Here is a 14,323-nt window from a genome sequence, read left to right on the forward strand (position 1 = left end):
ATATCTATGTTCTTTTTTATACCATAAATAGAGTTACTTGTTTCCTGTTACAGTATGTAGTTAAGCAGTAAAGCACATGGCGATTGTGCTCTTTGCTCTGGGCAGTGCTTTATATAATCAGAATTTCTAACTATAATCTTCCTAGTTTCTTATGGCTATTGGAGATCTTATGGTTATTTTAGATCTCTGGCAGATTAACTCCTCCGGATGAATCTATACTTCTCCTCTGTTTAATCTTTACAAACATCTTTGTTTGCTCATTTTTGAATACCAGAATCTTTTCTGGTGGCCAACTCAGTCCTCGTATCTTGACATGGAAAAGTCAACACCAAATGACTTTTAATTCCTCAGTTTTGCCTGTTAAGGTCCTTCAAAATTGGAGCTGGTGGAAGAGATGGCCTTTCTGACTGAAATGGGAATTCTAATGCTTACCATCACAGAGAATTTAACTTTCCGAGGGACCCTTTTTAATATTTCCTTTCATGGCAGCCTGTCAACTTTGTTTTCCTTGAGGCACAATATTGCCTTTTAAAACTCCATCTAAATGTCATTTTATAGAAATGGAGAGCAACCCAACCCTCTGTGGGATACCCACACTCCTCTTGACAGATATTAGTATTCTTAATCCTGCTTTGCACACTCGAGACAATTATGTGGGATGTGGTCTTCAAGTGCATTTGTTTCCCTGACTCTCCTTTCCTCTGTCTGTCTGTCTGTCTGTCTGTCTGTCTGTCTCTCTCTCTCTCTCTCTCTCTGTTGGAATAAGTTTTAAATGACTTCATTCCTACTGATTCTCTTCTCCCTTTTTGTAATATAATAAACTTAGAGGAATGCCTGGTATTGTTTTGTGGAACAGTGGTGTTATGTCTTTGGGACTGGTTGGAGTCCCCAACCAGGTCCGCTGTTTGAGCGGGAGCACCAGCCGCTCCCATTGGCTGGCACCGTTTGACAGCCGTCTATAAAAGGCGGCTGTCAGGCAGTGTCAGCCCCGTTGCCGCCAGCTAACCTGCCTAGTTAGAAGGCAGACGCGGCAACCCTTTATTCTTAGAATAAAGCCTTTAACGTTCACTCTGGCTCAGCCTCGTTCCTCCGCCACTCTACAACAAGTGGTATAATAATAAACTCACGTTACTTCCTGATTTTTAAAAAAAGTTCTGATCACTCCTAAGAGCCCTTTTAATTAGCGTATTTTAGAAGAGAGAGAGATGGGACAGTTTAACTCATTTGTGTAATTACCCTTAATTCTGTTGCTTCTTTCGTAAACAGCCGCCAAAGACAGAGATCACACAGAAATGCAAAACTGATCGTGGAAGTTTTAATGTCACCGTTCCTTGCACACAACTGTGCCTCTCTTTCTTTTATCAAACAAACTCATCAGAAGAAAAATACCCAATAAAATAAAATCTTGCCTGAATTATCTCTGTCCCAGGTTAATGCAATCAAATACTTCTTAAAGTTTTAGATGTCGTTATTCAGACATCTGTTTTTAACCCACTGGGACATGATGGGGGTTTAAAAATAGGATTTGTATGTACAGGTAGTCCTCAACGTATGACCAAAATTGTCATTGCTGAGTGAAACATTTTGTTAAGCGGGTTTTGCTCCCATGTTACAACTTTTCTTGCCACAATCGTTAAGTGAATCATAGCCATTGGTAAGTTAGCAACATGGTTATTAAATGAATCTGGTTTTTCTCATGGACTTTCCTTGTGAAAAGGTCACAAAAAGGAATTGCATGACCCGAGGACTCTACAACCGTCATAAATATGTGTTGTGGTTCGCCGGCAGCAGATCTGGACGGCTGAGGTCTCTGACAGTGAGGATTTGGATGAGGGGCCTGCGTGTGATGCAGGGATGGGGCCAGGACTATTGGAGAGTTGGGTGCTACCTGCGGAGCTTGGGGAGACTAGCAGCAGTGGCACAGAGGATCCCGGGGAGCCTGTGCTCAGTGTGCGTATGCGCAGGCTGCTCAAAGGAAAGAGCAACTGAAGCAGCACAGGAGACTCAGGAGTAAGGCTGGAGGCGATGGCTGCTCCCATAAGGAATAAAAGCCAGCCTTTGGTGTTTGCTTCTTTGCAGGAAGCAAAGAAGTTGTTTCTACTCAGAGTCCTCACTGAAACCATGCTTGTTTCGGTTTGTTTTTTTGAAACTTCTGGCTTTGGATATTTATCTGCCATTAGTCTTTTGTTCTTGGCAGCCTTTTGCAACCTTTAAAGGGCTTGCTCTTATCTGGGACAATTAGTTTTGAACGACTCTTGGCTGTGAATGCACAGGATTCACCGCGTTGCATTAAAAAGGTTTGCTTTTATACATATTTTGTGTTTATTGGATGTGAACAAGGCTTGGGTCAGAACAATATGAATCAATTGTCAAGCATCTGAAATTGACAGGGAGTGACCATGGGGGTTACTGAAATGGTCGTAAGTTTGAAAAATGGTCATAAGTTGCTTTTTTCAGTGACATTGCAACTTTGAATATTCACTAAATGAACTGCTGTAAGTCAGAGAAATGCCTGTATCGTGGAGAAGCTAAAAATCACCTTAGAGCTAAATATATAACTCCTCATGGACACATTTAAGCAGTTCTGTTTGCAACAGTAAAAAAAGGGGTTTTTCATTGTTTTATTCCAACAATATTTTCAACTTTCCAGGCTAATACACAATTCCTGGGATGCCTGAGCTTGCTTAGATTCTGACTCTACACAAAATTTACTCCCCTCCCTCCCAATTTATTTATTAATCTGAAAATTACAAATATCTTTATTGTGACCATTAATCAACGGAAAGCAAAAAAAAAAAATGTTCTGGATACAGGCATTCCTCAATTTACAACAGTTTGTTCTGTGACCGTTTGAAGTTATAGCAGCACCGAACAAAAGGACTTGTGACACTTTTTCACACTTATGACCCATTATCACATCCCCGTGGTTGCGTGATCAAAATTCAGACGCTTGGCAACTAACTCAACTTTATAAGCCATGGTGATGCAATGGTTAGTTTACAGTACTGCAGGCTACTTCAGCTGACTGCTGGCTGACTGCAATTTGGCAGTATGATTCTGACCGTCTCAAGGTTGACTCAGCTTTCCATCCTTCCGAGGTCGGTAAGATGAGGATTCAGATAGTTGGGGGCAATATGCTGACTTTGTAAACCACTTAGAGAGGCCTGTAAAGCACAGTGAAGTGGTGTATAAGTCTAAGTCTAACTTTCCTTCCTTCCTTCCTTCCTTCCTTCCTTCCTTCCTTCCTTCCTTCCTTCCTTCCTTCCTTCCTTCCTTCCTTCCTTCCTTCCTTCCTTCCTTCCTTCCTTCCTCCCTCCCTCCCTCCCTCCCTTCCTTCCTTCCCAGTGGTTAGAATGCAGTTTTGCAGGTTAACTGTACCCAGTGCCAGCACTTAGAGAGGGCTGTGAAGCACTGTGAAATGGTATATAAATCTAAGTGCTATTGCTACTCCTCCCTCCCTTATTCCCTTTCTCATTCTCCTTCCTGGTGACGCAGTGGTTAGAATGCAGTATTGCAGTCTGACTCTGCTGACTGCCAGGAGTTTGATCCTGACCAGTTCAAGGTTGACTCAGCCTTCCATCCTCCCAAGGTTGGTAAAATGAGGACCCAGATTGTTGGGGGCCATAGTATGACTCTATAAACCTATTAGAGAGGGCTGTGAAGTGGTATATGAGTCTAAGTACTATTGCTACTCCTCCCCCCCTCTCTTACTCCCTTTCTCATTCTCCTTCCTAGTGGTGCTGTGGTTAAAAAGCACTATTGCAAGCTGATTCTGCCCACAGCCAGGAGTTTGATCCTGACCAGCTCACGATTAACTCAGCTTTCCATCCTTCCAAGGTGGGTAAAATGAGGACCCAGATTGTTTGGGTCCATATGCTGATTCTGTCAACAACTTAGAAGGCTATAAAGCACTGTGAATTGGTATATAAGTCTAAGTGTTATTGCTACTCCTTCCTTACTCTCTCTCTCCCTCCTTCCTCCCTCCATTGCCAGAAGTTCAATCCTGACTGGCTCAAGGTTGACTCAGCCATCCGTCCTTCTGAGGTGGGTAAAACGAAGACCCAGATGTTTGGGGGGAAACATGCTGACTCTGTAAACTGCTTAGAGAGGGCTGTAAAGCAGTGGTCACCAACCAGTGGGCCGGGGACCACTGGTGGTCTGCAAGAAAATTTTGGTGGTCTGCAGAGAAATGTCACCCCCAAAGCAATTAATCCAGGCTGCGTGAGAATACAAGGCTGCGCTGGCCACATGGCCAGTGGGAACACAAGGATTGCGTTGCTTCCATTGTGAACAACACGAGGTAGTGAGAGGAGGGGGGAAAGGGCGGAGGGGGGGAACTTGCCCCACTCACCCCTTGTGCCTCTCCTGGCTACCGGGCTGCTTCTTTCAGCTTCTTTCTTCTTCTACTTTTGGCTGCATGCAAGGAAAGCAGCAAAAGTCGTTCTTTCTCTCCCCCAAACTCTGCCAGAAATGAGTCTTTGGGACCCTGAAACACATCCTGCTCCAAGAGGCTGTGCCAGTGTGACAAGTCTCACAAAGACTCATTTCTGGTGAAGTTTGGGGGAGAGAAAGAAAGATTTCTGCTGCTTCTGCTGCTTTCCTTGCATGAAGCCCAAAGTCTCACTGTCTCTCTCTCTCTCTCTCTCTCTCTCCCCCCGATGGTATCCTGTGATCCCAAATAAAGAATGATAGATCAGTAGGAAAACGGGGTGGGGAATTTTCCTGCAGACTTTTTTGGGGATTTTCCCAGGTTCTCTGGTCCGCAGGATTTAAAATTATGAGTTTGGTGGTCCCTGAGGCCCAAAAGGTTGGTGATCCTTGCTGTAAAGCACCGTGAAGCGGTATATAAGTCTAAGTGCTATTGCTCATCTTTATGACGGTTACAGTGTCCCGGGATCAGACGATCCTCTTCCGGCAAGCAAAATCAACGGGGAAGCCAGATTCACTTAACAACTGCATCTCTAACTTAACAACTGCCTTGATTCACTTTTCACAAGAAAAGTCACAAAACGGGGCAAAAGTCACTTCATAAACGTTTCACTCAGCAACAAAAGCTCAGATGTAAGTCAAGGACCGTCTGTATTCAAAAATCCCTTTCCTCCTCTTTTTTTTCTTTCTGCGGGTTAAAGATTGCAATAAAGCTATGTTAAAATTTTGAAATGTTACCCCCAAAGCAACAAGCTTTGTTACATTTTCCCTCTGGGAAAAACAAAATCTGCAGATATTCCTTAGCACCGTGATGGCAAACCTATGACATGCGTACCACAGGTGGCCCACAGAGCCATTTGTGCCAGCATGCGAGCTGCAGGAAAACTTACTTCACTGTGCCTGTGTGTGCCTCACAGCTGATTTTTGGCCAGTTTAAGGCCTTTTTCGGCCTCCCAAAGGCTTGAAGAAGGCTTCTGCAGGCTTCTGCAAGATTTGTAGGTCGAAAACAAGCCCCTTTCTGGTATTTTCAGAAAAGAAGTGACGAAACGGGGCTAGTTTTCAGCCTACAAAGCCTGCAGAAGCCTTTCTCAAGCCTTTGGGAAGTCAAAAAGACCTCAAACAGGCCAAAAATCAGCTGTGAGGCACAGTGCAGGTAAGGAGGCAGTGGGGGGTAGGTGGGTGGGATTGCGTGCACATGTGTAGGATGTGTGTGTGTGGGCGCACGTTGTCTTCTGGGTGCTGGCACATGAGTGCAAGTGTGCAAGCGCGTGCACAATTTTTTGCACAGGAGCCCAAAAAGGTTAGCCACCACTGCCTTAGCACATGAAATAGGATAATAATGGCAAACCTTTTTGTTGTGGTGTGCTGAAAGCGCATGTGCGTGTGTACCAGCACCCACAATGCAATGCATCCCGCCTCCCCTGCGCATGCACATGCAACACCCCCGCCCCCTTACCTGTACTGTGCATGTGTGCGCCTCCTAACTGATTTTCGGCCCGTTTGAGGCCGTTTTCGCCCTCCCGGAGGCTCGAGGGAAGCCTCAGGAGTTTCGGGAGGCTAAAAACGGGCCCATTTCAGCACTTCTGGTATTTCTGGAAGGCCGTTTTTTGGTCTCCTGAGACTGCAGAGCTTCCCTCAAGCCTACGGGAGGGCAAAAACAGCCTCAAACAGGCCAAAAATCAGTTAGGAGGCACACACATGCACAGTGCAGGTAAGTTTGACTAGGGCTCGCCTGCCCACACAAATGGCTTTGCATGTCACCTGTGGCACACGTACCATAGGAACACCATCACGGAAATAGGACAAAGGAAGAGCAACGATTAACATTTCAGCATGCACAATTTTACATGTAGAAGGTGCATATACAAGAGAAAATTGGCGTTATTTCATGCATCACACCACAGAAGAAACTACAGGTTCCAAATGAATATTTTTCTTTCTGCATTCATGAATTGAAGATCAACACTACAAAAATTCCAGATGCTTCTATTGGGATAAATAGCATACAGTCTGTGGCCGATCCCATTTTGTTTTGTGTTATTTTATAGTACAGGGGGATTCCTGCTCCCTTTCCCATTAAAAGCATATTAAAGCCAGGGCGATTAAAATCAAATATGAAAAAATAAAGCCCCTCTCTCGTGAAATAAAAACCAATAAAAATATGGGGGAAAAGACTTGTAAGTTCCAAAAACAAGCGCCGAAAGAGAAATAAAATAGACATTGTGGAAACCTCTGCGGATGAAAACATTTGCAAAATATTTGATTGCAGAAAGGAGTTATGCCACCAACCAATTAACCAGCAGGGTTTTCTCCACAGTAAATTTATAGGCAAAGTTGTTAGTGGACAAGTGAGAGTGGGAGAGATTTATATTTATCAAAAGCCATCCTAAGAATAATAGGATGCCTCTTAGTAGTTAAGGTATCTTCTCCAGAACTTCAACATTGGAAGCTTTCAAGAAGAGACTGGATTGCCATCTGTCAGAAATGGCGTAGGGTATCCTGCTTGGGCAGGGGGAGGGAGGTGGTTGGACTAGATGTCCTACAAGGTCTCTTCCAACTCTGTTAGTCTGTTTCAGATTAGCTTCAGATTAAGAGAGTTGGAAGGGACTGTCATGCCCTTGTTAGAGTTGGACTCTGAGGGAGAGGAGGTGTGGCTCCGGAGGTTGTGGAGGAGGATGGGGAAGGGCAGAGGCTGGCTGGGCAATCAGAGAAAGAACCAGGCCCATCCCCTCTACATCCTAGGATACGCAGGGAGGAACGGAGAAGGAAACAACTTGGCTTACGAGAGAGGAAGCGGCCATGATCCCCCTCATTGGTTGCAGCTGGGGAGAATAGTATATAAGAGAGACGATTACAACACAGTGTTGCCAGAAGCAAAGTGTGTGTTATTTTGCGCTAAAGTTATCTTGATTGGCGTTCTTTCAACAGACTGTGCCTTGTTATCTCCTTGACGTTGGTAATTACTTACTCTGGTCAATTGTGGAAATTCCTTCATTGTAGCTTGTTTTAGTTTTTTATTTCACTTCTATCTGCTCACTAAGTTCGGACTGTATTGCTTTCTTTTCAAGACTATTTTTGACTATGTTTTATCTCCAACTGAGAATTATTGAACAGTGGGACCAAATTGGAGGCATTAAAGGACATTTATTTACGTTTTGGATTTTGTTACATTTGTGTTACACTCTGGGTCATCACAGGGACCTTGTAGGTCATCTAATCCAACCCCTCCTCACCCACCCAAGAAGGAGAATTAATCTGTTAATCCTCTGCAAAGTTGTATTTAATGGCGAATTTAGTAGGCAGGAGTGTCAAATGGAGAGCCCTTGTAATTGTATTTATTTTGCCAAAATAAGAATCATATAATGATGCCAGTAAGCATGTACCTCAGCAAGAATAATACTGCACCAGTTTGGTATAATACTACAGGTAATTCCCAATTTACAACATTGGCTCAGTGAAGTTACTCAGTGTTATAAAAAGTAATTTAGGACTGTTTTTCACATTTTACAACCATTGTGGTATACCCATGGTCACACGTGATAACAATTCGGATACTTATCAACTGGCTCATATTTATGATGGTTGCAGTGTTCTGGGGTCATGTGATCCCCTTTTGCGACCTTCTTGGAAAGCCAGATTTATTTAACAACCCTGTTATTAACCATTGCAGTGATTCACTTAACCACTGTGGCCAGAACAGGCGTAAAATGAGCCCAAGCTCATTGAACAATGGTCTCAGTTAGCCATAGAAAGTTTGATTGTACATTGAGGACTACCTGTAAGTGATGTTTATTATAGGGTGTAGGGTGGAAAGGAGTTGGGTCCAAACGTCAGCAGGGTTACAAATGGATCCACACAGGATGAAATAATGTTCTAGAAAGACTGAAGTCTTTCTGGAATGTTCCTTCAGGATGGAGGCAAAGAGGAAACTCCACTACACAAGCAAACATCTCCCCCTGCCTTTTTTCCCCAAGCGTTACTTCCATGTTACACCAAACACAATACAAGTAGTTTGAAAGGTAAGGGCCACTAAATCAGCAACCACCATCACCACAATGACAACGACAACGACAATGACAATGACAACAATGATAGTAATAAAAAAAGAAAGTGGAAACCCACCATATTCTGGGACCTGTCCGGTTCCACGTTTTAGTAATAACCGTACTCTTCGGCCACCAGATTTGATGAGTTCTATTGCTCTGGCATGGGTCATGTCCCTCGTGGTTTCCCCATTGATTTCAATAATTTGATCTCCCACCTGTCAGGTTGGGGAGGAAAAAGGGGGACCAAGTTAGTCCTTGGTAGAGACACAACATTTCACACAGGAGCATCACAATGATTAATAGAATAGAACAGAGTAGAAATCTTTATTGGCCAAGTGTGATTGGACACACAAGGAAGTTGTCTTGGTGCAAATGCTTTCAGTGTACATAAAAGAAAAGATTCATTCGTCAAGAGTCAAGAATCATAAGGTACAACACTTAATGATAGTCGTAGGGTACAATAAGCAATCAAATCATATTAGGAAAAAGTCAATATAAATTGTAAGGATACAAATGACAAAGTTACAGTCCTACAATCACAAGTGGGAGGGGATGGGTGATAAGGAGTGATGAGAAGATTAATAGTAATAGTAATGCAGACTTAGTAAACAGTTGGACAGTGTTGAAGGAATTATTTGTTTTGTAGACTGATGGTGTTCGGGGAAAAACTGTCCTTGTGTCTAGTTGTTCTGATGTGCAGTGCTCTATATTCACACACTACTACACCACACCTGGTCTTCTTTAGAAGTCTTCCTTTTGTTGGCTTTCATCCAGGCTCCACCCTTCTGTTCCCCTTTTTTCAGTTACAGGCAGTCCTCAATCAAACAGTTGCTCTAGATAAACACCAACCTTTCTCTCCTTTGAATTGCTGCAATCAACTAAAGTGCCAAATGAACTATAGAAAACCAACCAAAGTACAAAGTCCACACAGAGCTTCAAGGTTTAATCCGAACAGAGGAAGCGACTTTGCTTCCTGCAAAGGTTTCTTTACCTTTGCACTTCCTTTATACCTTATAGGAGGGGCAATCACCTCCCAGCCTTACTCCCAAGTCGCCCCTTTTGTCTCAGCTGCTCTTGCCTTCTAGCAGCGCTGTGCCCACACACACTGGGAACAGGCTCCCCTTGTTCCTCTGCCTTGCTGCTGCCAGACTCTGGAGGCTCCGGAGTCAGCACCCCACTCCCAGATGGTCCTGGCCCCATCCCGGCATCGAACGCAGGACCCTTGTCCAAGTCCTCCCCAGACTTCCGGACTTGTCCCTGTTCTTCCCCACTGCCCAGTTCTGCTGCTGTCTGCACCGGCTGCTGGCAAACCACAACAGATACCTCTACCAAGTGACGTGGTTTTAATGTGCCTCCCTCCGTCTGGTTGAAATAGAACTGAATGAGCTGTAATACTCTCTGTCCTGTATCAGTGGAGATGGAAAGATTCCCCGTGTTGCAGTTGTGGTGCTGATACACAAACATATTGTGCAAGACTGCCCACAACATCCATTCTCTGGTTTCCTGCACAAAGCAACACTCAGAGGTGAATGCCTGAGCTGAACTGGATAGCCCCTGTCGTATCTGCATATAGGTTTTATATATAATCACATGGACAGTGTATATATTTTAGAAGCCTGGCCTTTGGGTGCCTTGGAAAACAGCTTGGCCCCTTCCTCTTGGAGGGGCTGCCAAGAGGAGAGGGGGGGGTGTCAAGCTATTTTCCAAGGCACCAGAAGGCCAGACAAGGAACAATGGATGGAAACTGAACAAGGAGAGATTCAACCTGGAAATAAGGAGAACAATCAAACCAATGGAACAGAAGTTGCCTTCGTCACTGGAAGCTTTCAAGAAGAGACTGGACTGCCATCTGTCAGAAATGGTGTAGGGCTGAAATGGTAAACCTATGGCACCAGGGGTGGGATTCAAATTTTTTAACAACCAGCTCTATGGGTATGCTTAGTTGGTGGGCATGGATTTGTGGTCGTGTGACTGGGTGGACATGGCTTGGTGGTCATGTTATTGGCTGGGCATGGCAACTCAACATCACTCACATCGAGGCATGCATCTCCTCACCTGGCCTTTAATGACTGTGGGGATGCTGCAACAGTCATAAGTGTGAAAAATGGTCATAAGTCACTTTTTTCAGTGTCATTGTAACTTTGAATGGTCACTCCACACAAGCAAAGTACCAGCAAAGGAGGGGAAGAAAACTCCAGAGACGTTCCTGAGACAGGAAGTCTAGTTCTGCCAAGAATGTAATAAGGGTTAAGGGAGAGGCAGTTTCTGTAAGCAACACCAGAATGTTTCCTTCCTGCCTTCCTTACAGGATTAGGCCAATAATTTCTTCTAACAACCGGTTCTCCAAACGGCTTAGAATGTTAACAACCGGTTCTAGCGAATAGGTGCGAACTGGTAATATCCCACCCCTGTATGGCATGGGTGCTGTCATCCCAGCTCAACTCTGCTGTGCATGCATGCGCGTGCCTCCCATCAGCCAGCTGGTCTTTGGGTCTCTGTCATGCATGCACGAGGGGTGGGGCACATGTAGGGTGGTGGGGTGCATATGCTGGGGGAAGGGTGCATTGCAGGGGATGCGTGTGTATTGCATTTTGGGGATGGATACGGATGCATGCTTTGGGCACTCGGTGCCGGAAAGGTTAGCCATCACTGGTGTAGAGTCACCTGCTTTGGCAGGGGGTTGGACTAGATAAACTACAAGGTCTCTTCCAACTCTGTTAATCTGTTAATATTCAGAGGCGACTGTCTGAGTAGCCGCCGCCGTATCTGCATATACATTTTATATATAATTACGTGGACTGCATATATATGTTTGCTTCTCTTCCTGCTACATTCTCATCTTCCCTAAATAATAGTCAATAAAAACTCCGCTCTTCCAATAGGCCTGAAAGGATAAAACAGACTGATGATTTTAGCATCCCAGTAAATATTTTCAGTTGGATGTCCCTGATTCACCTCTGATGTTTCAAAAACAATTATACTAGCTTCGTTTAAACCAAGGATGCCGCATGTCATTCCTCAATGAGCAAAGTTCGGCCAATCAACAAAATTCATTCCAGGTGGGCTATTTTCCCTGCCAGGTCAGAACAAAACGTAATTACATGCATGGGCTTTCAGCCTCTGTTAGGTGGCAACTTTTAATGAGCAAAACAACCCTTGATTGAGCACTGGGGATACCGTCGTCTGCCAGCTTAATGCACTTCCATAATTAAAACTCCTGGAAGAGAGTAATTGCCTGGCAAAAAAATGACATTGTCTTTCTAAATGTGGATTGTCGGTTCCAGACAAACTGTTTGGGTATATTTTCTTTTCCCATCCTACCTGTTGATGGAAAGAGACAGCAAGCGAACTTGTAGCGTTCAGGAAACTATAGAGCTAGATAGAAAGATAGATACCCTGTTTCCCTGAAAATACGACCTACCCTGAAAGTAAGTCCTAGCTTGATTTTTACACGTGTGTCCAATATAAGCCCTACTCCCAAAATAAACCCCAATTAAGATCCTGCCCACTCCAGAGTGCACAGGTAAAAATTAAGCTAGGGTGGGGATGGGGTGGTGGTGGAGCTGCCCTATTACCTATCTTTGGACAGTTGTAGCCAGCACACCCCGACACCTGCCTTGCTGGCCCATTTCTTCTGCAGCCAGCAAGGCTAGCAAGGCTTTCCTGAAGGCCTCTGGAGCTGATAACAAAGTTTTGGATTGATCCGGAGCTTGTTATCAGCTGCAGAGGCCCTCAGGAAAGCCTTGCCAGCTGCAGAAGAAGAAGTTCCTGAAGGCCTCTGACAGCATAAAGGAGGCTGGGGGTGACTTGTGCAAGTGAGATTAGTCAGTGGATGACATCCCCTGAAAATAAGACCTGGTGGCTTTTTTGATGGCAAAAAATATAAAACAGGGTCTTATTTTTGGGGAAACATGATAGATAGATTAGATAGGTAGATAGGTAGATAGGTAGGTAGGTAGATAGATAGATAGATAGATAGATAGATAGATAGATAGATGGATGATAGGCAATAAAGGAGAATATTTGTAGCTCAGGGTTGACAGGAGGGGTCCGTGGTGCTCTCTGAGCTTGGTTGTTTTCTTGCTGATGTTTCATTACCATACTAGGTAACATCATCAGAGACTAGCACCAATGATGGTATCTAGTTTGGGTAATGAAATGCCTGCAAGAAAACAAGCAAACTCAGAGAGCACCAAGGACTACCAGTGAATGATCAATTGTCAGTTTTGGTGTCTCTGTGCTGTTGAATTGTGGACTACCCTGAGTTGCTTCTCATTGTCTTATTTCATAAATCACTGATGTTAAAATTAATGGATAAACCAGTCCTTTCTTGTTCAAGTAGGATGCTAAACCTTATTTGGACGATTTTCCATAAATGCGAAAGCTAAAAAAATGTAGTGGAATGATCTGGGAAGCAAGAGGTTAGGGAAGTCCCATGTCATAGAACATAGAATAATAGAGTTGGAAGGGATCTTGGAGGACTTCTAGTCTGACCCCCGCCCCTGCTCTAGCAAGAGACCCTACACCAGGGGTGATAAACACAAAGTCTGCAGGCCAGATCTGGCCCGAGATGTGGTTGGATTCAGCCCAAGGGGTCATCCTGTTCGACCCAGTGGGAAGAGTTTAAGCAGTGGCATCAATCTGGCCATGCCCATCCACCCAGTTGGCCATGCTCACCTAGCCGGTCACACCCAGTGAGTGGCATCAAGCTGACAACACCCATCCAGTTGGCCACACCCATCCAGTTGGCCATGCCTACCCAGTCAGTCACACCCAGTGAGTGGCATCAAGCTGACCACACCCATCCAGTTGGCCACACCCATCCAGTTGGCCATGCCTACCCAGTCGGTCACACCCAGTGAGTGGCATCAAGCTGGTGTCAGGATTCCGGCAGTTACACCAATTAAATCATGAGTCTCGAGCCACACTCCCAAAACAAAAAAAGATTTATTAGAAGTTAACATGCTGGCATTTGCTTGGGTGTAGCCAACCCTGAGATACATAATTCACTGTCAGCCTTGATCCTGCTTTTCCCCCCACCCCTCTGGGTGTATCATCCAATGAAACACATTCATAGCCAAGACTCATCAATCATGCTCTCCAGTTAGATTTTTGCATGGCAGAAGCTTCAGTCATCTAATCAATCTTTGAAGAAAATATGAATGGAATGTGCTTTCGATTCCACACTGCCGCCTGCTCTTTGAAACTCCCCCCTTCTTTCTGTTGACAACTATAAAACGTGAATACAAAACGTTTTATGAATTGACAGCTGGCCACATCCATTAAGTTGGCCACATCCATCCACTTGACCACACCCACCCAGTTTGCTATGCCCACCCATTCGGTCACCACCCAGTGAGTGGCATCAAGCTGGCCACACCCATCCAGTTGGTCACACCCATCCAGTTGACCATGACCACCCAGTTGGTCACACCCAGTGAGAGGGATCAAGCTGGCACACCCATCCAGTTGGCCATGCTCATCCAATTGGCTATGCCTACCCAGTTGACCACACCCATCAGGTTAGCGTTGGCTACACCAATCCAGTTGGCCATGCTCACCCAGTTGGCTATGCCCACTCAGTCAGCCACACCCATCCAGTTGGCCATGCCCACCCGGTCCCCCAAGGTCAACCACAGCCCTGATGTGGCCCTCAATGAAATGGAGTTTTGACACCCCTGGTCTTGAAAAATGATTGACGTCATTTTTAATAAATCTGGGTGACGCTATCATGCGATTTATTTATTTTATTTTATTTATTTGATTTGTCTTGAATCAATGAATGCTCTGGAAATAGTAAAGCAGCAATATATTTTACCTGGTCATCTCAATTATGTAAAAGAATAAAA

General features: G+C 44.6%; 1 protein-coding gene across 12 annotated transcripts in view; it reads right to left on the minus strand.

Moving 5' to 3' along the window:
- The window catches only part of MAGI2 (membrane associated guanylate kinase, WW and PDZ domain containing 2), a 566,496-nt gene that overhangs the window by 13,176 nt on the left and 538,997 nt on the right, over window positions 1-14,323 (minus strand). For all 12 annotated transcript variants that reach the window (XM_087934364.1, XM_087934361.1, XM_087934362.1 and 9 more), the window contains one exon: window positions 8,551-8,689. In XM_087934364.1, the coding sequence (XP_087790490.1) occupies window positions 8,551-8,689 (139 nt within the window). The remainder of the gene's footprint in view (window positions 1-8,550; window positions 8,690-14,323) is intronic.

The sequence above is a fragment of the Pseudonaja textilis genome, chromosome 5, assembly GCF_049901715.1.
Source record: "Pseudonaja textilis isolate UNSWEBS1 chromosome 5, rPseTex1.2, whole genome shotgun sequence".
Lineage (NCBI taxonomy): Eukaryota > Metazoa > Chordata > Lepidosauria > Squamata > Elapidae > Pseudonaja > Pseudonaja textilis.